This window comes from Electrophorus electricus, chromosome 7 (assembly GCF_013358815.1).
Source record: "Electrophorus electricus isolate fEleEle1 chromosome 7, fEleEle1.pri, whole genome shotgun sequence".
Classification (NCBI taxonomy): domain Eukaryota; kingdom Metazoa; phylum Chordata; class Actinopteri; order Gymnotiformes; family Gymnotidae; genus Electrophorus; species Electrophorus electricus.
In genome coordinates, this window is record NC_049541.1 from 12,534,255 (window position 1) to 12,558,885 (window position 24,631).

Consider the following 24,631-nt stretch of genomic DNA (forward strand, 5'->3'; position numbering starts at 1 on the left):
GCATTGCCGGCGTTTTGTTAGCGCGTCGCATTCGGCGGACGCGCCGTCCTCCCCTACTGATGGGGGATAACTGAAAAGAGAGAGACGGGCCTCCCTGGCCCCGGTTCCCCGTCCGGTACTGCGCGGAACTCCGGCTCATTCGTTTCCTTCGATTCGGTGCTTCCTGTGGACAGCATGCTCACTAAGCAGTGGCTCAATTTGTTTAAGAGCGCACCCCTCCAGTGCCCTCCTGTAGAGCCCGTGGCGTTTATCTTATTAACCTTCATTCAGCTAGGGTTAGTTGTATTGAGATCTAAATCTCCGTACCAGACGGCCCTGGCTGAGAAGGTGGAGCGTGTGCTTTCAGACACAGGATAAGACGTAAATTAGTCACATGAATACAATGAGTTGCAAATGACTCTGGAACAGAAATGCGGTGGTGATGGCATTGACTACGAGGCACTTGTGCAAGTCGCTCTGGACAAGCACGACTGCCAAACGCCAGAAACGTAAGTGGAATGTGAGTTTCAGGTCGAGGGGTGAAAGGTGTTATTTTTGTAAATGAGTGGCATCGGTGGGTGTGTGTGTAGTCAGTGGAAGGCGTTCGTGTTGGAGCACACTCTTTGCACAGTTTCAGAACGTCACTGGGACAAGTCGCTCTACTAACCATATTGTGACTTCAACGTTATAACACTGATGACACAAATTTTGGTGTATTCAAAAGATTTGTTATATCTGCCAGTCACGATGTGGTAAATACTCGTTTCACTCTTCCGTGTTGTGGCACCCCTCCCCCTCCAAATGAGGACGGCAAGCTGCATTCACCTCATCATCATCATAACTGGAAGAAGAGGCGAACCCTCGTATCAATGAGCTTTACCACTGAACATAAGCACCTAGAGTCATTACTCACAGTATTATTCATCTAATTAAAGTTTAACTGGTACACACAATCAGATCAGAGAGGAATGATCCATGAAATTAGCCAACGACCAGTGTTAATGTGTCTGGTGGGCAACTGGTCATACAGACTGATAGAAGAGTGTAGGAAATAATTACACGGCAGTTAGAGAACCTGTTCTTTTAAATATGTGTGTGTGTGTGTGTGTGTGTGTGTGATGCATACCAGCTTGAGGAGCTGATTTACACCACTTAGCGAAGCCCTTTTACCTCACGTGCTCCATTCCATCCTGGCAAAGTCTCCGCCCACGACCCTCCCAGTGGAAACCTTCATCAGGTTCCAGAGCGTAGTGCTGCCACTGAACCATGGCTTGCTTGCATCTGTGCCAGTAATGTTTACCCCCAGAGGCACAAAGAGACACACAAACACACAGACTCACTCTCTCGCACGCTCGCTCTCTCTCTCCCCCACCCACACACAGACAGACAGACACAAGGAGACACTCAAGTAACTCTGAGGATTAATTGAACATATTCCCAGAGAGTGCAGTTACTCGATCAAGCCCCGTAGTTTTGCACAGCCTTCCACCAAATTAGCTCATATATCAGATATGGTCCTGCTCTGTCCGTCACCAAAAAAAAACAAAAATGGATGCCCCGCCCCACCCTCTTTAGCCCACCCCTCTGCCCACTCTGCCCAGGCCTAAGAGAAATGAACCCCAGTGACTAAGCCCCCTGGGAACTTGTGCCCAGTTGAAGCCTGTTGGTGGATGTGTTAACATGTGAGGAGGCATCAGCGCTAGCGGTGCTGCTGGCAGCAGGTGAACATTAGAGTGATGGAACTGCAGGGAGTAAAGAGTCAAATGTGTGTGTTTATTGTCCTATTTGAGAAAGAACTGGAGAGATAGATATGGGGGGGGTGGTTCTTTTATTTTATTGTATCTGACTGTGGGGATACTAGCAGTAATTGTTAGCACTTATGTATATGTATATGGGAATGGAGGGGTGTCGGCGTTAATGCAGAGTTTTACAAATAGCCATAACGCAGCAGTGGGAGGCTGGCCTCTTCACTGCGTATCTCCTTTCAGAGCCGAGTGACCCCGATGGAAACCTTCACTAACGGGCCGTGCTCTTTGCACAGGATGGTTCAACTTCAAATGTCACTGAAGGTGGTGCTATGTATTGTGTTTTTATATGGCACTCTGAGCTCAAAGTTTCAGTGTGGAAAAGTGCTAAGGTTAAGTGTTCTGTTTATGGCCATCTGAACTAGTGTGTAGCAAGCAAGGCTAAAAGATGTCAAGGTGTCCTTCACGCCGGACGTATCATTTTTCCAAACGGAAGTTTTCAGGTTTGTTTGTTTTTAACCATGAGTAGTAAAAGAGTGCACTGGCTGCTGTAAATTTACCCCGTTATTAAACATTTATATTTTTGTTTGGCTGAATGTGATCAATATTCAGACAACTGACCCAGGCCATCTTTGGTCACAATACAAGAAATAACTTGCAAAATGCTAAAGTGAAATATACATGTACATATATATATATATATATATATATATATATATATATATATATATATATATATATATGGTGGAAGCATTGCATAAAAACACATCTAGATTTACCTGACACTTTTATCCAAAGCGACTTAGAATTATGACTGAGTACAACTTGAGAGTTAAGGGCCCTACTCAGGGGCCCAACATGGGCAGTGGTGGGTTGAACTAGCAACCTTCCAATGGCAAGTCATGTACCTTAACCACTAAACTACCACTGCCCTGGATCAGTTATGTTTTCCACCAAGATTGTTAGAAATGTATTTATTAGAAATCCATTGTATAGAAATAAGTGTGCACTTCTAAACTAAAAGGCTGACTATATTACCATATATCATTTCTGATAGCCATCCTCTAAGCCGTTATCAGTGGCCAGTTTCAGCTCTTTTTGGGCAGCAGACTACTCTCAGTCTCGCAGTGACGTTGATGCATGCGGAAGCTCCAGCCAAACTGCCGTGCCTGACACACACATACCTGCATGACACCCGCTGTCAGACTGGCCTCCGCATTGCTGTGCTAAAAAGCAGAACAGTAATGAAAGGGGCAAATTCTGACAAATAGCATATGGCTGCAGATGGGCTACAGTAATTGTATGCTAGTGTGTCTGTAAAATGCACCTATGAAACAGATATGCCCAAGACAACAACCAGTACATGTAGGGGAAAGATGGATGTTTCTAATCAAGGGGCTGGTTAATATATACAATATCGAGTGCCTGACAGACCAGATTTATGTTTGTATGTAATGATATTTAAGTATATAACCGTAAAAACATATGGGCAACTTATTAAAATACATGAGTTCAAGTATATTTCAGACATACTTAATCAACTTAAGACTAAAGGCAAAACAGCCATGAAACAAGGCGGCTGAAAGCAGCTTGCGCGGCAGTGCATGTCCAGGGAGGACACCAGCATTGTCAACACATCTCAGACTCCAGCCAAGTACAATGCAGGAGAGTTTTATCTAAGATTCTGTTCATTTGCACCAATGAATTATGGTCTGCTGAACTGGAGAGAGTTCTTTTGGCTTGTATACGGCTCAGTGTAGTTTTAAGAACCTTCTGATTAAATTTGACATTCTGCACCTCGGTTTTATGGCCACTGTTTTCATTTGAAACATTTCATTTTCATTTGAAACTGTGCCACCATCGAGTTACTGACTGCTTGTGTGCAAATATCACAACATAGATGATGAGATCATGAGAGATCAGCCTTGGTTGCTTCCAGCATTGACTGCGTTAACTAAAGAAATGTAAATCTTGTACTTAAGGCCAATTAAGTGCAAAGATTTAGCATGAAAATATGATATAGTAACATGTTGCAGATTTAAACGTTAACTAACATTTGGCAAACTAGCAGGGGTTATAACATATTGCTGTTAGCAGAGTTTTGGGAACACATGTACCCTTGCTGTTCTGGGATCAGCATAAGGGAAGTGAAAGAACGCTACTGTGTAATAATGGCCTCTAAGGCCAGTGAGATGTAATGCCTCTCTCTCACATCTGTACTTTCCATGTCTCCGTGGTTTCAGCCCACTTGTAAATAGTTCTTGTTGACATGTAAACAGCATGCAACAATTCCATGTTGTTTTGTTGCACTACTTTTGACAGCTGGACTTTTCGGCAGGATGACCCATCATATGTTTAGATGCATTTTGTGTAGCTCTGCCACATTTTGTTTGACAGGATTTCTTGCACCCTCTGTCTCTCTGTCTCTGAAGGACTTCCTGGGTCAAGCGAGCTGCACTCTGGGGGAGATTGTGGGTTCGATGGGGAGCCGTCTAGAGAAACCCCTGGGGTAAGAAACGGCACTAAGCCTGACAGCCTGTCTGTGCTTCTTCATCTGTGCCTGTCAGGACCTCTTATATGCTTTATGTCTAAAATATCCCTGTATTTATTTTCTTTAAAAAGGCTTCACAAAAATTATGGAAAATGTGTTCAAATCTATATCGTCATCAATGCTGACCATGTCAATTTCTCAAAACAGGTGCTTTTTAAATGTTTTTACAAGTTGTATGTTGGTATTGGATTTGTTTGGTATTGGTTTTGTAATGAAACCAAGACTGAAGTAACATATGGGTAAAATAACTAGAGAAAATCAGTGACTTATGTGACAAAACATTCAGTAAATGTACTTGACAGGCTGGTGACGTGAGATCAGATCAAGTATGTAACTTTAAATATTTCTGTTGGTCTCTCTCTCCAAAGGAGCTCTGTCCCATGAGAGTGTGTTCTTTGTGTGTGTGTGTCTGTGTGTCTGTGTCTGTGTGTGTGTGTGTGTGTGTGTGTGTGTGTGTGTGTGTGTAAATGAGGGAGTTCAAACTCACTAATGAGCTGCTCAATGTTCTGAATGTGCTTGTTAAGGTCTTTATTTCAGACTTGAGAGACTCTTCACTTTTACTGCAGATTTTCCTGTTAACTTGCTTGACACTCACCACGGACACTTTGCCTTACACTGCTCTGTTAACCCGTGCTACCTGACAAGTGTGCTTTGTTTGTGAAGCCAGTAATTTAAATTGTATGAAGAGAGAAAGCAAGAAAGAAAGGGACAGAAATATCTGTAGAGGTGTGGGCTACCCTTCGCTCTGAACAGCATGATTTGGTACTAATTTAATGCTAAATTAATGCATACAAAACTTGTGCTTGTACTTTTGGGTTGTTTTTTTTGGCATATTAAACACTAACATTCCTAATTAGTGTTCTTTACATAAAATGTTAGCCAAAATGTTGTGAAGTGATTTGTTTTTATAGGTTTTACATTCTAAAGACATAAAAAGCTACATCGTACATTACTACCACAGACTATTAGGCTAATAAGCTGCTTGTTAGGCAGGGGCAATACCACATATTTTCTATTTGATCTGATGCCACCAGGCTGATATCGTAATACTGATTCTAATACCAGTACTTACTTACACTGGTAATAAATACGCTTTCATAGAGCAGACTTCTTTTTTTGCTTTTCATTTATGAAAGCAATTATTTTTAAAAAATCAATTCAATGATCAGTAATGTTCTATAAATGTTAACTATACTATGGGCTTTTCTTTGATTTTCCAGTATCTCCTCTCTTTCTTTTCCATTTACCATAACATCTCTGACATTTTTCACTATGAGTCAGACTCCTCCTAAGATGAGTGCCACGTAAATGTGTTTGTGTATTAAAACTTCCCCGTGAAATAAGGTCATACAAAGCCTCTACCAAGAGATATGGCTTTCCCCCATCACATTCCATATTCTGGTTCAGAAACAACAGCATGCTGACATTTTCCCTTTCTGTCAGTCAGCTCTCTAACTCGGGGTGAAGGCAGAGAGGGAAGCAGTCCCTAAACCACCACTTACAGCGCCAAAATGTCATTAGCAGATTAAGTCAATCCTTAAATGGAATTCAGTTTTTAAATGGAATGGAAATGGAATTAGTTTCTGGAACAGAAGCATTAGTAGTTCATTATCGAAGCGCCTGCCACTACTATTAGCCTACATGTTGCAGTACGTTATCAGAAGACATTGCATGCCAAAAAGACTTTTTTCACACTTGTGTGTGCGCATCCAGAAGCACCGTGCACATAAATTGTTGGGTGATGTGGAACAGAAATAGAAAGGTGTGGTGATGTAATTATTCTCAGCCAATCATATTTCTCATCGAATGTCTTTTAACCCAACTGCATTAGACCAGAGACATTAAGGACTCTGGAAAAGTACTGGCTAAACAAGAAAAGTACAGCAGCAGTTTACAAAAGCTGAGACATGGGTGTTGCATTTGGTAAAATGCCCAACTGTTTATTTGGTTTGTGTTTATCTCAAGCCAAACAGAGGTTTTAGAGCAGCAAATGCAGGTCTGTTTGTCTGACTGGTTAACTTGCAAATATTTCTATTTAATTGTAATGTAAAAAAAAATTTCACATTGAAACATTTCATAATAAATATGCCACAAATAGCTGTATAGCTAACCTTAGCTTTTTAACAAGCCAATGTCTGTGTGTGGATGTAAGCTTGTGTTACTGTACACACAACATTGTTCTTGGTGTCAGTGGGCTGTTAAAGACTTTTGTATGTTGCAGAATATTAGCTGTCAAAATGGCTAATACATTTCTTGATTAGTTCGCTAGATAAAATTTGCTCTGCCTTACGTGCAACATTCAGTCAGCTAGCAAACATATGCAAAGCTGTTTATTTCAAGCTAAAAATGGCACCTATTATGATGAGCACACAGTTGCTGTAAATGATCATTTAAACGATGACATTTCTGATGATTGTGCTGGCTTTATTGTGCTTTGTTGTGCGCTGTGCAGAAAAGATCAAAAAGGATAGGTCAAGGCTAGGCAGATGTGAAACGAGACCGTGAGATGGTTGTGTTGTGACTAACATCGTCGGCAACTGGGAGACGGCAGGAAAGAAGGGATATCGGAGGGATAGGCAGAAAAACGAGAGATGTCAGCTGGATAGGGAGGCTGGGAGCAGCGTCAGAGCCGCCCTCCAGTAGGAGCCTGTGGGATGCTTATTCTTATAGTGTTCTATATAGTAGACTGTAAATGATAGTACCGAACAATTTGAGAGTTCAGCCAGAAGTGGTCTGAAGATGGATACAGGTCCTGAAACGATGGCCAGCCCTGCTATGGCTTTGGCTGCAGAATCACTAGTTAATATAAGGTGTGGATTCAACCTTGTCCTGTCTATAATTAGATGATACTGCTCCTTAATGTGACCCCCCCCCCGCCCCCAACTCTCCAACCCCTCTGTCTAGGAACCCTTTGTCTGAAATCCTGGATACACAACCAATCCGATACGCTTGTGTCTAAAGTGTACAAACGGCAAGAGGAAATATTTACAACCGTAACAAGGTATATTGTTAAAATGTGAACCTACAGCGTGTTAAGTGACAGATACAGACTGACAGAAATGAAGAGTGCTTTTGCACTTTGTAACAACTGCATGCAATGGGAGAAGGTGGAGATTGTGTGCCTTGCGTTGTCTACAGAATTAGTTTTGAGTCTTGTGAGATTCACATCTGCAATCCAAGGTAAAGGAACAGAACATTCTCTGATTAAAGAGGCTATTGTGCCATATCACAAATTATGCTCCTTCTGTAACCTACAGTCATATCCATATACTGTCAACACTATGAAAAAGACGCATTTCCACCTGAAATCGTGTCAAAATTTAAAAAAGTGTAAAATAGATCATCTGAGGAAATAACATATGTCCATCTTATTAGAAAACGTAAACTTCTGTTATAAAGAAGCATCTTATTCTCTTGATGGAATAACCTCGTGGTGCTCCCAGTGTTGAGGCAGGTTGCGGTACGCGCCTTTTGTGCTCACTGAGCTGCAGTGGTTTAAAGGGATGTTGTGGAGTGCTGGAAAACTGCGGCAGGGCTGTACACCTGCACCTCCACCCCGACGGGGGGCACCTTTAACAACCCTAATGACCGTTAATTACAGATAATTATACAGTTTAATCAGCACACCAGTCTGCGTTTGGGAGTCTCTGCGTGGAGGGAAAACAGGGGATGGTGGAGGTGGGGGACAAAAATAGAGAGCGGTGGCTCTGTGTGCCTCCGTGGTTCTGTTTATGAACCCTGTCAGCAGATGGCAGGAGAGAAGGAGATCAAGACAAATGCGTGTAAGCGTGCGTGCGTGCGTGCATGCGTGGATAAGTGGTAGTCAGCACACCCTCATTCCAGTGTGTTGGAACAAGGATTGGATGCTCCAGTGAATAAATCGGGGTGGGACATGAGTAAGTGCTTTCTCCCAAAATTGGCATGCATTAGTGTTTGAGGTTGCATTTTCCCCTGGATGGATGTGTGTGAAGTATACGTGTGTGTGTTGTGGAGGGTGGCTATGTAGCTGCTGAAAGCAGACAGACACAAAAGTGCTGAAACGAATACTGTCATTGAAGATTAAGAAGAGCTCTGTCTTTTTTCTCTTTCTCTGTCTCTCTCTGTCTTAGTGACGGCTGGATGCAGCAGCCACAGAGAGAGCGATACATCCTTCTTTGTAATATTCTATTTCTCAAACTTCTCACCTTTCTTGCTCTAGTGGATTTTTTTTTTCTTTTTCTGTATCTGGGAACTCCAGCGGAGTTTAATTTAGATTGTCCTTTCAAGGGTCGCTCAGCGGTGAGACAGGAAGCTGTTTTCACGGCATGAAGTCAGGCACTTCAACCTTAACACGAGTGACCTTGCTTCCTTTCTCATTCATCACTTTCTCTCTCTTTCACTCTTTTTGTGTCTCTTCATTGCACCCACTGTTGTTTGGTTTAGCAGGGTCTCAGCGTTGCGTTACGGGATCTCCCTGCTACCGACGTCTCTACAGATGGTCAACCTGAATGCAGGGAATACCAAGCTGATGTGCTTATAAAAGGGCTTAGTCTAGGGTAAAAAGAGGTATCTAGGGGCTGCAGGAAGCATGGGCCCAGTGCTGAGTGCGGTTGCTGTGAGATCGGGTGCAGGGATGTGTGAAAAGCTAATGGAGGCTTCTGGGGAGAACCAGCATACCTGGGGAACCAACGTCCCCGGCTAATTTTATCTGCTTCCTCCCAACTCAAAAACGCCCCGGAGGGTCTTTTATCGTTGGTGTTTTAAAAAAGTTTGTCATGCAAGCGGGTCGAAATTTGATGAGGCAGCAGGAGCTCTTGTGGGCAGTATAGACCTGCTGCCTTAAGCATCGCTATGTGTACATCCGTAACCAAAGCCGCTTCCTAACACTCATTCGTGTGATGCTGAGGGCAGGTGGCAGGTGAATTGTCGCGGACAGGAAGTGCTAATGGCAGCGCTGCTGAGTCGGTGTTAGCTTGGCTGTGTCGGAAACAATGGTTTGATTGCTCCTACTGTCCGCTGCACTAAGCCCAAATCAGTCCTGCTATGGAATTCTGAATGGGATATATTTATCACATAAAGGTCACTTATTTAGCACCTCTGAAACACACACACACAGAGAGAGAGAGAGAGAGAGAGAGAGAGAGAGAGTCACTGGAGCTAAGCATGTAGATTGCTTTTAATGATAATTGTTATTTCATTCAGGTCCCTGTCGGTGGAGGAGGGGAGATAATTACACATGCGGCAACAGAAAAAAACCAACCATTCTGCTACATTGTCGCCAGTACTTAATTAGCTTGTGCTCTTGAGATGCTGATTGCAAATTCATGTGTCTTGATTAGGACTTTCAGGAAGCTAGTTGTACAATATAGAGAGGACTTGGGAGGATGGGGGGAAAGTGTGTGTGTGTGTGTGTGTGTGTGTGTGTGTGTGTGTGTGTGTGTGTGTGTGTGTTCGGTGAACATGGCTAGAGATTAGGAGAAATATCTTGAGCAGCAACCTTTGTAAGATGCTTATGTACATGAATGTTGATCTTACAGAGGAACCAAACCTTGTCATTATAACATAAGAATTTTTTTTTAAATCCCATCATTTTCTACCACGATTTCTGTGCATTCTCACCAGCGCATGGTGATGCTGATGCACATCAGTCATGGCTTCTGAATGTGTGTGGTATGGTGGTCCAGAAGCAGTTTCCAAAACAAAAATACACAGTACTTCAAGATATGCCAAGATCTGCCATAGCATGGGAGCATCCTCTCCATGAAATATGGATGAGTCTGTGTCCAGGAGGAACCAGTACTGAAATATATTCATTATCTCTGCTGGGGTCCTTCACCTTTTGCCATGGTTAGGGTTGTCATGGAGACCCGAATTTCTCTCTCTCTCAGTTTTCCAGGTCAGATTAGGAACAGCTGAATGCTCGGCAGGCTTGTGAGATGGATGGGGTTCAACGGTTTGCGAGCTGTGGCTTTTCTTTTTGACCACTCTAAAAGAGTATCTCATCAGACCAGTTTTCATCACGACATCCATGGAGAAGCCACATCCGTGATTTGAGCTCCAGCTTAAAATGATACTGCACTGTACAACAGCATAGCCGCTATGTTTAAATGTGACTCTTGTAGATATGGAATAAGTATCAAATGTAAACTGCAAACTCTCATTTTGGAGAAAAACTATATTTCAAGAGAGAATTTTTAGAGGGAACTGAATTTCATTTCATCTTTTGAGAGGACATTAGAATGGTTGGTATGACACTGAACCATCAGTACTGTCTAGATCAGCTAATGATTGGGCTCTGGGGACCACCGGGAGTAGGGTGATACGCACACACACACACACACACACACACACACACACACACATATATATTCTAAAATTTCAAATGTTGATGGCTCTTCGCACAACCACCATATTGCCATTAAACAAACCCTGTAAAAACTTGAACAGAAAAGAAATGAAAGAAATGAAAAGGAGGAAACTGTTAGGACTATTAAACCGGAGTTAGGCCTTCCTGAACAAGGGCCATGGCTATCTCCCAGTGAGCGACATTCCAGCCACAGATGAGGACTTCCCTCCATTCTTGCTCCTAGCAAACCTCAAGCTGCCAAAAAAGGTCCATCTAAACTGATCTCTGCAAAAGAAAGAGACAAGCCTTACATCCTTGCGGCGCTTCCTCAGCTCATCAGTACCAGGTCAGATGCCCTGGGGAAACTATAAAGATAAACAACTGGCTTTGCATGTGCTGAAATTAAAAATATATATATATATGTACAAGAGACATTTCCCAGCTTGAAAACTGTCTCATGCACAGAACACAGAGAAGCTGTGTAGCAGGACTGGAATGCTACTCACTACAATGAAATCTCTGTCTCCTTGGGGTACCTGAGACTAACAGCATGGATGTTTACCAAGAAGTCATTTGCATTTGCCAAGCTGTTTCTCCCGAGGAGAAAGCAAAGTTTTGCTGGCTGTCGATGTGCCACATCACTTTGGACCAAGAAAAATGAATCTCCACTTAGTGGCCCCAGAGGAATAATTCAAAAAAGTCTCCATTCCTGCAACAAAGGGCTACATTTTACACAGGATGTCTCCAGAGCTAACAGGGAGAGTCAGTATGCTTTGTTTGCTGTCAAGACTTTGTCAGCGGTACTGAGATGAGACTTCCACTCCTTATTCTTGCTTTCTGACCATTTGTGTCGTGGGACAGCATTAGCACTCTGAGACTCAGTTGAGTTTAAAAAGGAGCCAAGTGCGCTGAAAAGGCCTGATGATAAAATTCAACTCTTTAACTGTTCAATGCTGGGGATTTATTGCTCTTAATGCTGAAGTTGTAGAGCCATCACAATACTCCTCCTGCTATTGGTCAGTGGATGCAAATGATTGAAAAAGTTCAGAAACAAGGATGCTGATTTTCACAATATCTGAAAGTGTAAAAATGACAGGAAAACGTTCACAGTAATTTTAGCTGGATCATCGGTAATAATCCCATTATTGCTCAAAATAATATCCGTCTCCTTTTAGGTTTCTTAATTTGGCAATCAGACTGCATTAAGCACTAAGGGAGAATGTTGACAAAGACCTTACCTGTGCTTAAGCTGTCTGATACCAGTCAGAAGTCTAGTCTTGACTGTCTGGTACACGTTCTGTGTTAACAGACCCTCGGACACTTTTTTCTCTCCATATGTCTAATAAGGAAAATCTCTCCATTACATCTCTCCAACATTTTAGGCTTCTATTAGAAATATTAGACATGGCTATTACACATTCTGGATGGCCAACCGTCAGTATCAAATTAAAGTCTCCTTTAAAAAACTGGTGATAATTTGTGACATTAAGAAAAAGACAATTTTCTATTGTTTTCAGCAAACCTTCATTGTGAGATTCTGAATTGTATCCATAAATATTAATGATCAGTACTACAGTTTGATTAACCTTTATCAGGTAACACAAAAAATGACCTGTCAGGTCACTTTCAGCATGTGATACATCCCCAGGGAACTTCAGATTAATAACGCCGTACCATGGGTGAACCACATGTCTTCATCGCACTGCGCCCTCCAAACGTTTGTGTCAGATGTAACTGATCAAGTACCACAAAAGAAACTCAGCCTTATGTTGCTTAGTAAATTTAAATAAGGCTTTGTGCTTCAAATGTTGCCTTAGCCCACCTCATGAACTGTAACAATAGACAACAGCTTAGGCCTAAAAGGTGAATTAAAATCATTAAAACCAGCAAACCAGCTAACATGGACTGTCAGGGACAAACACAAGAGCTGCCAGCTACCATGAAAATCTTAAATGAAATGACAGAAAGAAGATCTAACAGATCTAACTGTCGACATGAGAGAAACATACTTTGATAAATTTCTAAAATTGGACCTCATATTTTCAGCTTTATGGCCATATTTCTTATGTCTCTAGATCAAATAATGCCTCATTAGGAAGAGAGCTGAGATCGCTCTGCACATTTTGATATGAAACATATGGGTATTGTGCTACAAGTAAGAACCTTTAAAGTGATTTTTTTTAAATATGCAAAAACAGAAAATGCCATTAGACTTCACAGGGTTAAGTTTTGTTAAGTTTTTTTAGTGAGTATGCATAAACAAACATTCCCACTAACCTTAATGCAAGATTTGAAAACACATATTACAAAGGCTAAAAAAAGATGCTCATTTGCTTGACAAAAGGAGTCCATTCTGCTGTGGAAGTAGATCTGTTATGGGCACTGTTAAAGATGAAGGAAGGAATTGGATCTGTTATGGACCGTATTAAAGATGAAGCTCCATCGAAAAAAAAATTAAAAATAGATCCATTTCAAATAACAGGTTAGGTTTAGATATATTAGACTACTCTAATTTATGATCTGATAACCTCATTTTCTTCTTTTATAAAGCATTATATAATTATATAATAACAATTAATTAAAGGAAGTGTCGTGCCAAATATTACACAGATATAATTAAATATTTACTTATTTAAGCTAAAATAACTAAATTGCTCCTTTTGTCATGCACACCTCAAAACCTTGCTTCATTTATTTTGGGACTGCACTGATGTAAGACTTGTTCAGATTTGTAATCGATCATACTGATTAAGATTTTTCTGTGCACCTGGAACATGTTTTTGTTTTTAATAATAATTGTACAGATAAAACAAAGCATTATCTTATTATAATTTTATCCAAATTCTGTGTACATTCAGTAGGTTTTATGTAAATGTCACCCTCACCCTCAATTTTCATTATTTGTTTATGTATTTAATTGTTTATTTACTTTAGTCTTTCTTTAAATATCCTTGAAAACCTGTTTATTGTTTAAAACAGATCTTGGAATGCCTTTATATTACCTTAATCACTCAAAGAACCTTGGCAGTTAAGAACACTGGACACTGTATTGCAACACTCCTTCCTTTGCATTTGTTAGAATTGTCAATCCCCATGTTTGTATATACTACACAGTTCAGAAAAGCATAATGTTTAAAAAAAGGTTGCGCTGGTTTCAACTTTGCGTTAGCTGTCAGTCACAATAAGCAGCTGCCCTGCGTCTGCCCTTCTGTAGCAGGCAGTCATCTTGTCCCATTATAAGTTGCAGTGTTGCATTCCTGCGTTGAAATTTGTCATACATTCTGACACCATAACTCCGGGAAGGTCAGAAACCGCAAAGACGAACATGTTAAATGGAACGAACATGGCCAAGCACACCACCAACGTCTGTATTTTTACTTGGAGCCCTAGTTATCAAGTCTTATGTTGCTTTAGCATGAAATCACCATCTATGTTTGTATTTTGAGCTCTAATTATTGAGTCTGATGTTGGTTTACCATGAAATTTCACAAGCGTGCTTGACAAGTGTTCTGGAAATGGAGTCGGAGAGTTGTTCCGGACGGAAGTGCGCCCGTTCCTGGTGTTTTTCGAAGTGTGTTGCTCCTGGCACATTACACTCAGGCCCTGCTATTTAGAGGAGGAAGAACTCCTTAATGAAGATACCAGGCCAGTATTCAATGACCTCGCTATATAATTAAAACGTGTGAGATTTTAATTAAACCCCTGAAATCAAACCAAAAATAGCGCAGCATGATGTGTGTGATTCATCGCATGGACACGAGACCTACTGATTTTAGTGGGGAATCTCACATTTTATTCCAACAGGAGAAAAAGTTGATTGGTTGATTAGATGCATACTAATGTAATTAGTATGTACTGCCTTTTGTCGATCATAATTTATGTTACATGTGGTGCCTTACCAGATAGTTCAAACAAAAGGCTAGGACAAGCCATTTTGCCAATTTGTAAATAAAACATTTGTGCATTTCTCCAAAAAGAAAATAAAACATTTGTGCGAATTTCCAAAAAGCAGGACCTTGTGTGGTTGCTATCATTACAATGGTTAACAAATATTACCATGTGCAGACCCTGTGGGTATTTGTGTGATATACTGGTTCAAAGATCATAACTGGCTCTGTGTGGAATGGGGCAGTACATCCATCCATGACATTCTATGAAAATGCCTTCAGGAATAAGATGTAAAAATCACCACATTCACTCCATGGTCTTTCTTCCATTAAATTGTATAGCTTTACACCAGTGCCGCTATTCACAAACTGCTCTGCTTTTGAAACCGCATTATTGCATGAAATGATAATAAGTTGCATTATAGTCTGTTGTCACCTAGTGCGACTACCTTGCACAGAGTCAAACCAAACCATTTCCACAGCCCAAAATCCTCGTCGTTTTGGACTCACACCTAGGTCCGTATTCCTGACTACTGGGGAGAGGAGACAAGGGTCAGTGTTTATATGTCAGGATTGTCAGTGTGCATAGTGTAGCCTGTAAGTAAGTAGACGACGGACAGTTTTTGCCCTGTTTCAGCATTTTAGGATTTGTATAAGGTAAATCCTCTTGGGTTACATTTGGCATTCTTCACTTTAATGGTCACTGTTTCACTTCTTATGTGCTGTAGTACAGAGCCAAAAAACAATGAAAAAAAGGTCACAGGTCATTATTAACTGACAGTGCTATCAGTTTCTTTGTGCCAATCCATTATTCTACAATTGAAAATTATTTGCCGTGCTCACACCAGCATAATTATTCGAAGCTCAGTGGCATTCAGGTTCATTTTGAAGTCTGAAGGCTCTCCCAGAGCTCAATCCAGCCCTCCTCCACTACATTGCTGACAGCAGGGCTTCTGTTGGTTCCTTACATAACCAACACGGGGAGGTGTGTGTGGGGAGGGGGGTGAACCTGCCACTTGTCTCGGAAGCCGCGTTTGTGCTCTGCACCTTGCTGGGCTCTCTAGGTGATATCACACTAATACCAGGGTGACTGTCCAGACCAAAGCATTTTTGTTCATTCCTGAGTCACCTTTTGCTCAGCACTCTCAGGGGAGAACTCAGACTTCAGGAAGATGGACGAATGCTCAGACTCCAGTAAAATGGGTGGGTGCTCAGATTCCAGGGAGACGGGCGGTTCGCTGGAGGCGGATCCAGGTCGTGCTTCCTACAGCTGATTTGACAGCTGATAGGCACTGCCGTCACTGAAAAAAATAAATATAACTTTTTTTCATACTCACATTCTGTTTTGCTAGTTACAGGCTGTTACCCTGGAAACTGCTTGTTAAAGGCTCGTTTTGACGTTGCTTCCATGTTTGATGTGTGCGCATTCATAGTGGTTTAAATAATCGGCAATTTCACCAAGAAACTTCAACCCTCCATATCAACGTTCGGTTACCATTTTCCGCCGTGACAATAACGGCTTTGATCTTAATGCCCAGCCAGCTTTATGGGTCTGTGCACTTTGTTCAGCTATGATGAAACCCTACGCAGCAGGGAGCAGGGCCACTCACGCCTGCAATTATACGCCACAGACCACAGGACCCCGTGATGCCAGTGCCCACAAAAACAAAGCGAACGCTCACTGCCTGACCGGTGATGAATACACACGAGAAAGTACTGCTTCTGATGAGTGTGGGCCCCAGTTTTTGAAGCAAGCAAATGTGACACTCTTCTTTTACGCGCTGAGACATGACGCACGGTGATATAAGGCCGCGCGGGTTGGAGAGGCGACGCATAAGTAACACACAGCAGCAAAGGGAGAGCGGAGGGAGAACGGAGGCAGAGCGGAGGGAGAACGGAGGCAGAGCGGAGGCAGAGCTGCAGTACATGCGTTACTGTAGCTGTGTATCCCCTGGTCTTGACAGGCTTGTCTTTCTTCTTGCAGGGGCATTCCCGGCAAGAAATGTGGCACAATTATAGTGAAGGCCGAGGAGCTGAGCAACTGCAGAGTAAGTCCTCCCAGCTGGGCTGCCTCCTGCCTTTGCTTTCGCTAGCACTGAACTCCCTGTGGTCACATGGTTCGTAGTGCTGACCCTGGCAGGCTTTATTGTTTGTTGTAAATTGCAAATCTCAGTAATAAGAAACGGTGTGAGTGATAAAGCTGTAACACGGTGTGTGTGTGTGTGTGTGTGTGTGTGTGTGTGTGTGTGTGTGTGTGTGTGTGTGTGTGTGTGTGTGTGTGTGCACCTGCTGTGCATTTGGCTTACCCCCAGACATACTGATTGCAGTGAAGGGCCTGTAGCCTCAAATCCCCACAGATTATACTGCTACAGGCCTGTAAAGAATCCAGCTCAGCCTTGGGCCAAGTGACCCAACTATCTATTTATCACACACGCGCATACACACACACATACACACACAGGCACTCATGTTTATACGCAATTGTTAGGCAAGCTGTATTTTTGAGGATTAATTTTATTATTGAACAACTACAGTGCTCTCAATCACTCCAAAATGTTAATAAACCACAAACCTGAAAATTTAAAGAAAGTAAAAGTGAGGTTTTGGTTTTCTTAGGAGAATATCTATGTGTGCATAATTATTGGGCAACTATTAGTGTGCAGAATTATGTCACTAAATGAAAAACAAAACATTTCCCATATCACTTGTTTATTTTCATCTGTTACAGTGACAATAATAAACAGACAACTCAATTTACAAATAAACATTTCTGAAAATCAGTTATCAATATAGCCACCCTTCTTTTCAATAACAGTCATAAGCCTTTCATTCATGGAGTCTGTCATTTTCTTAATCTGTTGACAATCAACTTTTTATGCTGCAGCAAGCACAGCCTCCCAGACACTGCTCAGAGAGCAGTACTGTTTTCTTTCACAGTAAATCTCCCATTTAAGAAGGGCCTACAAGTTCTCAATAGGGTTTAGGTCAAGTGAGGACAGGGACCATGTCATTATTCTTTCATATTTAATGCTAGCCACAGTGGAGTACTTCAGTGCATGTGATGGAGCATTGTTCTACATAAAAACAATGGTCTTCTTGAAAGACTTTTTCCTGTACCACTGCTTGAAGAAAGTGTCTTCTAAAAACTGGCAGTAGGTTTGGGAGTTGATGTTGAGTCTATCTTTAACCCAGAAAGGTCCAACTAGCTCATCTTTAATAATACCAGCCCATAGCAGTACCCCACCTCGATCTTGCTGGCGTCTGAGTCGAATTAGAGCTCTGTGCCCGTTACTGATCCAGCCACGGGCCCGTCCATCTGATCCGTCAAGAGTCGCTCTTGTCTCATCAGTCCATAAAACCTTTGAAAAATCTGTCTACAGATATTTGTTAGCCCAGTTTTGACGTTTCAGCTTATGTGTCTTGTTCAGTGGTGGTGGGGAGTTCAGTTTTCCTTAGCCTACCATGGCCATGTCTCTGAGTACTGAACACCTTGTACTTCTGGGCACTCCAGGTAGGTTGCAGTTCTGGAATATGACGGCACTGCAGGATAACGGGCTCCTGGCCGCTACACGTTTGATTCTTCTCAAATCTTTGGCAGTTCATTTGCATCTTTTTTCCCTCAACACATTTCTTGCCACCCTGTTGACTATTTGCAACAAAACGTTTGATGGTTCTGTGATCACGCCCCAATAGCTTAGCAAATTTTAGAGTGCTGCATACCACTGAAAGTCATACGATGACAATTTTTGGCTTTTCAGCATTAAATCTCTTTTGGCCCATTCTGCCTGAGGAAGTGAAGCTGCCTAATAATTTTGCACACATTGATATAGGGTGTTGATCTCCTTAGGCCACACCCTCCCTCATTACACATCACCTGATATGCTTAAATCCAATAAGCATTCAAGTCTATACAGTTGGAGTTGGAAAATATACATAAAAATGATGATATTGTCAAAATACTCTCTTGCATAATAATTGTGCACACAGTGTATGCTTGTCAAAGGGATTCCTTATATCTTCTTACCTTTGCCATCTGGATGCAGTTATGCAAATCTGAGGCCATGCCAGACCATGTAGCATTTACACTGTGTAATTTGCCTAAAAAGATCCAGTTGCCAAATGCACAGTTAATGCTGTGACGGGAATTAGCTTCACCGTTAGCGTAGCATAGATTTCCATACACTCTCTTGCATACTCCAGTAACATATTTATGCCTTTGTCTCCACAAACATCCTGGCCTCCAGGAATCAGTGATGATGCAATTTTGTGGCAACAAACTGGACAAGAAAGACTTCTTTGGCAAGTCCGACCCTTTTCTTGTGTTCTACCGCAGCAATGAGGATGGAACGTAAGTAGATCAGTTGGCATACACAAACACAAACACAGATTTTCACATGCATACACACACACACACATACACTTCTCCTTGGATCTTAGTGTAATTCTATAGATTTCTTTCTGTAGCCAGTGGCATAGAAATCGCCTGCCTCGAGCTCCAGCTCCCACAATTCTCCCTCTTCACTACGGAGTCTGGTATGATGACAAAGTAGCCAAGCAGCTACATTAACTCTTGAGTTAACTACCGATGTTTACAAAACTCAAGACCAGATTTGGAACTGTGGTCCAGATTTCAGCATCACTCATGTAGGCTTGTGGGTGGGGGGACTTATTTCCAACAAATACATTAAGCACCTCTCTTTAAATCTTGCCATGTTCAGACACACACAAACACACACTCTCTCTCTCTCTCTCTTTCTCTCTCTCTCTCTCAATCACCCACTTTCCCGGTGTAAGAAGTAAATTCATTATGAAGTTAACCAAAAAGGTTGCTTGTGCAGCTATCTTGGTTCTTACAAAAGTGTGAAACGATGTGTTTTATCAGACAGAAACAGGAATCACTTTACCTCAGTGAGATATTGACATATTTTTATAAGGAGCAGTTAAAGGAACACGTGCTGCCAGCGTTTCTTTCGTGATGTGCAGGGTAGTGACAGACGGATATATCATTATTGGATTCTTTGAGGGGGTCAGCATCTGTAATGAAGATTGAAGATGAGATAGATTTGGGTAGTTAAAGTAAGGAGTTAATTGAATCTTTCATGTAATGTCAGTGAGGCCATTTGCTATATGACATTAAAGCCTCGCTAATGAAATTACACAAAAAAGAAAAAAAACGACCGTTTCAGAGCCTGGGCAAATTTTGCTGCCACGGTGACCACCGCATCCTGTAAAGATTGGGGTTATTTTCGCATATCTGCATTGTTGAGCATGGCTAGCAGACATACTTAAAGTCAATAACAGGAACATAAACAACTTGGCTTTCTAAAAGGGTAACAACTTTAGTAGGCCTACATATAATTTGGAGGGCTGTATTGTGTTAATGACCATGAGCAAAGCTTTGACACTGTGTTTTTCCATGAGCTGGGGTATTTGTATGAATGTGTCCAAGGGTCTTTCTTTGTGTGTGCTAGATTCACCATTTGCCACAAGACAGAAGTGGTGAAAAACACCCTAAGCCCGGTATGGCAGGCCTTCAAGATCCCCGTCAGAGCCTTGTGCAACGGAGACTACGACAGGTAGGACACAAACTAACTTGGCACCTCCGGTCTACACTGAGCAGCACCAGAGCTGTTAGACTAGAGAACTACAGTACCCAGAGAGCGACTGGCAGCTGCCACTGGCCAATCAGTGCTGAAATGAATCTAGACAGGCTGAGAAGGTCTTCAACATTCATAAGGTTGAAATGATTGTTTTCAACATTATTATTTTATCATCCTATTTGTCATTTGACAACCCAATAATTTCCCCCAATACTAAATGTAATGATTAAAAATAATACATCTTAGGGTCTGGTTTATAGTGAACAAAATAATGAAGAACATATGATAGACTTCGGAAAAATAGTGTACCATAACAGCGGTCAATGGCCGAATTAAGACATGTGCTAAGTGTTGGATGAGTAGCGGGCAGACAAATGAGGTACAATAACCGAAGAGGGAGATTAAGAGAGAGAGAGCATGAAAGAGGAGCGCGAGAGCGAGAGAGAGAGCGCACACCTCCCTCGCCAGCCGCCAAACACTCCGTGCTGATAAGCTACAGAGGCCGAGCTACGTAGTAGAGCTCTGATTAGAGGCCCCATCACTCCTGCTTTATCTGCCCCCCGGCTGATTAAACGTGAGCGATGATGAGGGTGGGACCACTCCGCGAGCCTGTCTCTGGAGATAAGGCTCTGTGGGAGATCAGGGAGGTGTGGAAAGGGTTGCTAGCTCTCACGGCTAACCGGCAGCCCTAGTGGAGCACCTGCAGATTACGTTTCCCCTGGAGACGCCATGGCACCGTGACTAAATGGCTCTTGCCATCACCAAGGCTGAATCGGCCTAGTCTGGTTCAACATGGTGAAACCGATTTGTAACAACAAATAAGAGGTTGTTGAGGCTGCCATGATTAGTTGTAATGCTGAGGCAATGAGATGAGATGGGGTTTAAGGTTTGAAATTTGAGAATGGAGAGCAGGCTGAATTCGGCGAACAGTTGGGTATCGTGGTCTTTCTGAACCTTAATTGTGGCCGTGGGACCCTTTTCATTCTTAAATTGCATCTTTCTGGCCCTAATTCCTGCCTCCTGCTTCTTAACAAAACTATCATTGCATGGTTCATATGAATGTGGGTTAACCAGTTCACAAAAATGACAGCACTGCTGTGTACTTTCTGGCTTCTTAAACGCCCCTACGTAGCTCTTAAAATCCTGCCACTCTCCAAATTCACTGCTGACTTATTTACCTTGTAATGCACTATCACTAATGACCAGCTTTTGTGGCAAAGCAGCCCACAATTCATTTGTTTTTCTCTCTCTCTCTCTCTCTCTTTTGATTGGCAGCTGGTGCTTGTCCCTTACCCCCAGTTCTCGGCAGGATGAATTGTAAAATGGAATATGGCTGTTAGAGCTGTTCCTGCTGGTGAAGGGAAAATGCCCACTTGCCGCTGAGAGAATGATCCTACAGTTAGAGATGTGAGACTGAAAGGATGAAAGGACAGCCCTGTTTGAAATGTTGGACATTACAGTAGAGGTCAATCAGGTCCTATCTCTCTCTCGTTCACTCTCTCTCTCCCTGTAGAACAATAAAGATTGAAGTGTATGACTGGGACAGGGATGGGAGGTAAGATACATTCAATGCACACACACACAGCTCACTAACACTAAGTGCACCTAATGCCAACGGCCTTTTTTAAGTGAGCATGTTCCTTGTGCGGAAGCAAAGCAGCATTTCTCTCCGCCACGCATGCCTGTGACGGAGGTAACAGAGGGCAGCTGGTGAAGGATGGCTGCTGCCCTGCCCTGCTCACGGGGGCTCCACACAGGGGCAGTTCTGCTGTCAGAGCAGTTCTGTTTTCCCAGGTAGATAATTCACGGCCCCATTCCGTTGGCAACCAGCGCAAATGGACTGCTGCATGTCCATGGTGATGTGATTAATACTTCACTTTAGTTTGGGTTTATAGAGATGGGGGGTTCCAGAGCAGAAACATCACAGCACATCGCACAGTTTAGGTAGGAACATAGCAAAGCCAAGTAGGAACACTGCCTTTCATGACAAGATTAAAAACTGGAACTTTGTATATTGTATATGACTTGGCTCGGTTTAAAAGACGGATTAGAGGTTTGCTCGTAATTTTGATCATTGTTAATCTAGAATTAAGGGTTCACATTAAAGGAACAGTCTTTTTCCTCTCTGGGTGTGTGTGTGTGTGTGTGTGTGTGTGTGTGTGTGTCAGCCACGACTTTATCGGCGAGTTCAGCACAAGCTACAGAGAGCTATCCCGAGGCCAGTCTCAGTTCAACGTGTATGAGGTGAGACCTCACATATACTTAGGCTCCTCCCACAACTCGCTTCTCAGTCGGGGGGGCGGAGCTATGGTGGCTGATATGCATACACCAACACCCCCCCCCCCCCCCCCGTGACTGATTTTTGTTGTTGGGTTTCCCAATCTTTTGTTTTGTTTTGTTCAAGTCAGCCCTGTGGTAGCAGCATCACGCTAGCGCTGAAGCACCCGCTCCTCCCACATATTACACCATCTACGCATCCAGGGACTGGGGCATAATTGTTTACGAAGGATGGCTAAACTTGTGGAGCGTGAGGGTCAGCAGTGGCTTAACGCTCCACAACTCCAAGCCCATGGCTGGAGCAATCCGTGTGCATTCGCACTCGGTTCATGGCTCCGATGTCACTTGGGGTTAGGGAGGCTTGTAGGTGTCTTTAAATGTGTGTGTGAGTGTGTGTGTCAGAGAGAGAGATTGTAGAGACGTAGAGAGGGTCTCTCGGATTGATTGTCCAGTGAAGGTGTTTCTGTCAAACGCCTCTCTCTCTCTCTCTCCCCCTGTTTAGCCCTCTCTCCCTCACACATGCACTGAGAAGGGACTCTTTTTCTCATGGTTTATTCAAAATGACGACCTCTCTAGCCAAAGCATTGACAGAACACAGACCAGGAACAGACAATGTTACAACACCCCCCCCCCCCCCCCCATCCCCTACCTTCTTTAACCTTTAAAATGGCTTAACTACTAAATAAACAAATAAAATCACTCTATCCATCTCCACAGGTCATAAACCCGAAGAAGAAAAGCAAAAAGAAAAAATATCTCAACTCTGGAACAGTAAGCTGAGTGTATTTCACATTGTGTCCACATGTGTACATGTTTAGTCCGTTAGCAGTTTGATGATGTGCTCCTACCAGTCTCGCACTCAGCCACCATTTAAAACCATCCCTCTCAAACTAATAAAGCTCTAAGTGGATTCTACAGTAAGTGTTTGTTATTTACTGTAAGATCCAATATGTTGATCAATCAGAGTGAAGCGTTGTGAGTGGGTGGCTTGTTGCCGAGCTGAAACCCGCGTCTCTCTGCTCTCCTTCACTCTCCAGGTGACGCTCCTGTCTTTCCTTGTGGATATTGAAGTCACCTTCCTGGACTACATTAAGGGCGGGTGAGTGGCCATTTAGGTTTCATCATTTTGTGCGTCTGTGGGGCAGTAAGCAGGATTAAAATATAATGCAGACGCTAGCAGGTTCAGCGCGGAGCAAGCAAATCGCTCTTGCTTTCATTAAAAGCACTGCCTCATTTGGCGAGGTCTTTTGCAGTGAAGTCAAATGCGCACATGCATGAACGCATGCGCGTGCACACACACACACACACACACACACATGCACACACACACACACACACACACACACACACACACACATACACACACACATGCACACGCACACACACACACACGGATGCCGTGTGTGTGTGTGGAGGGGGCATCAGGCAATCTTTTGAATGTCAGACAGATCCCACTGAGAGAGTGGAGTTGAATGAATACATTCAGGCAAAACCAAACCTGTGGGAGGCCAAGTCCATAGCAGTGGAGAGGTGCACTTGTTGCTAATCCTAGCCCAAATGTGTGTGTGGATGCGTGTGTGTGCGTGGGTGTGTGTGTGTATGTGAGTGTGTGTGTGTGTGTGATTGTGTGTGTGTGCACAACTCACTGAAAGTCTTCGTTTTGAGACCCATAGACAGGTCTCGCCCATCTGTGTTGGACGTCATGCCCACACTGAGTGATGCTTTCATTAGAAAGGCAAGAGTGAGCGTGTAGACACTTCCTGTCTGAGATCTCGCCACCCGTAGGTCATTTTAATGGCACCAGCCACTCTCCATTTAGTGTCTCATGCTGCTGCAAAGGTCAGTGCACTCTGGCTGGATTTATCCCCTCATTGTCACTAGTCTCACTCTCTACCATTCTCTCTCTCCCTCTCTCTCACTCTCTCTCACTCTCTCTCTCTCTCTCGGGAGATATCCGCTTGGCCCGTAGTCTACTGATGAGTGATGGGCGTGTGTGGTCATTTGCTGTCAGTCCTGTGCTGAATGGAATGAGGTCCTCACTTTGACCCACAGCGGTGCTGACAAGTCGTTCGAGTTCTCTCATCAGATTAACTTTTAATGGGCTTTTCCCGAGCCCGCCATGAATGCACAGCACAGACAAGCAAGCAGGACCTGTGGCGGCGGGAACCCAGAGGCGTACGTCCAGCAAAGGGGCATGGTTGCTGTACGCAATTCTAGTGAACAAATGCAGCATAGACGTTTTGCAAATGCCTTTCGCACGCCGAACC

General features: G+C 43.0%; 1 protein-coding gene across 2 annotated transcripts in view; it reads left to right on the forward strand.

The window, feature by feature from the left end:
* The window catches only part of LOC113580185 (copine-8), a 75,617-nt gene that overhangs the window by 28,786 nt on the left and 22,200 nt on the right, over nt 1–24,631 (forward strand). For both annotated transcript variants that reach the window (XM_027014567.2, XM_027014568.2), the window contains exons 6-13: nt 4,157–4,233; nt 16,472–16,535; nt 18,732–18,835; nt 19,959–20,063; nt 21,601–21,642; nt 22,256–22,331; nt 23,082–23,135; nt 23,402–23,463. In XM_027014567.2, the coding sequence (XP_026870368.1) occupies nt 4,157–4,233; nt 16,472–16,535; nt 18,732–18,835; nt 19,959–20,063; nt 21,601–21,642; nt 22,256–22,331; nt 23,082–23,135; nt 23,402–23,463 (584 nt within the window). The remainder of the gene's footprint in view (nt 1–4,156; nt 4,234–16,471; nt 16,536–18,731; nt 18,836–19,958; nt 20,064–21,600; nt 21,643–22,255; nt 22,332–23,081; nt 23,136–23,401; nt 23,464–24,631) is intronic.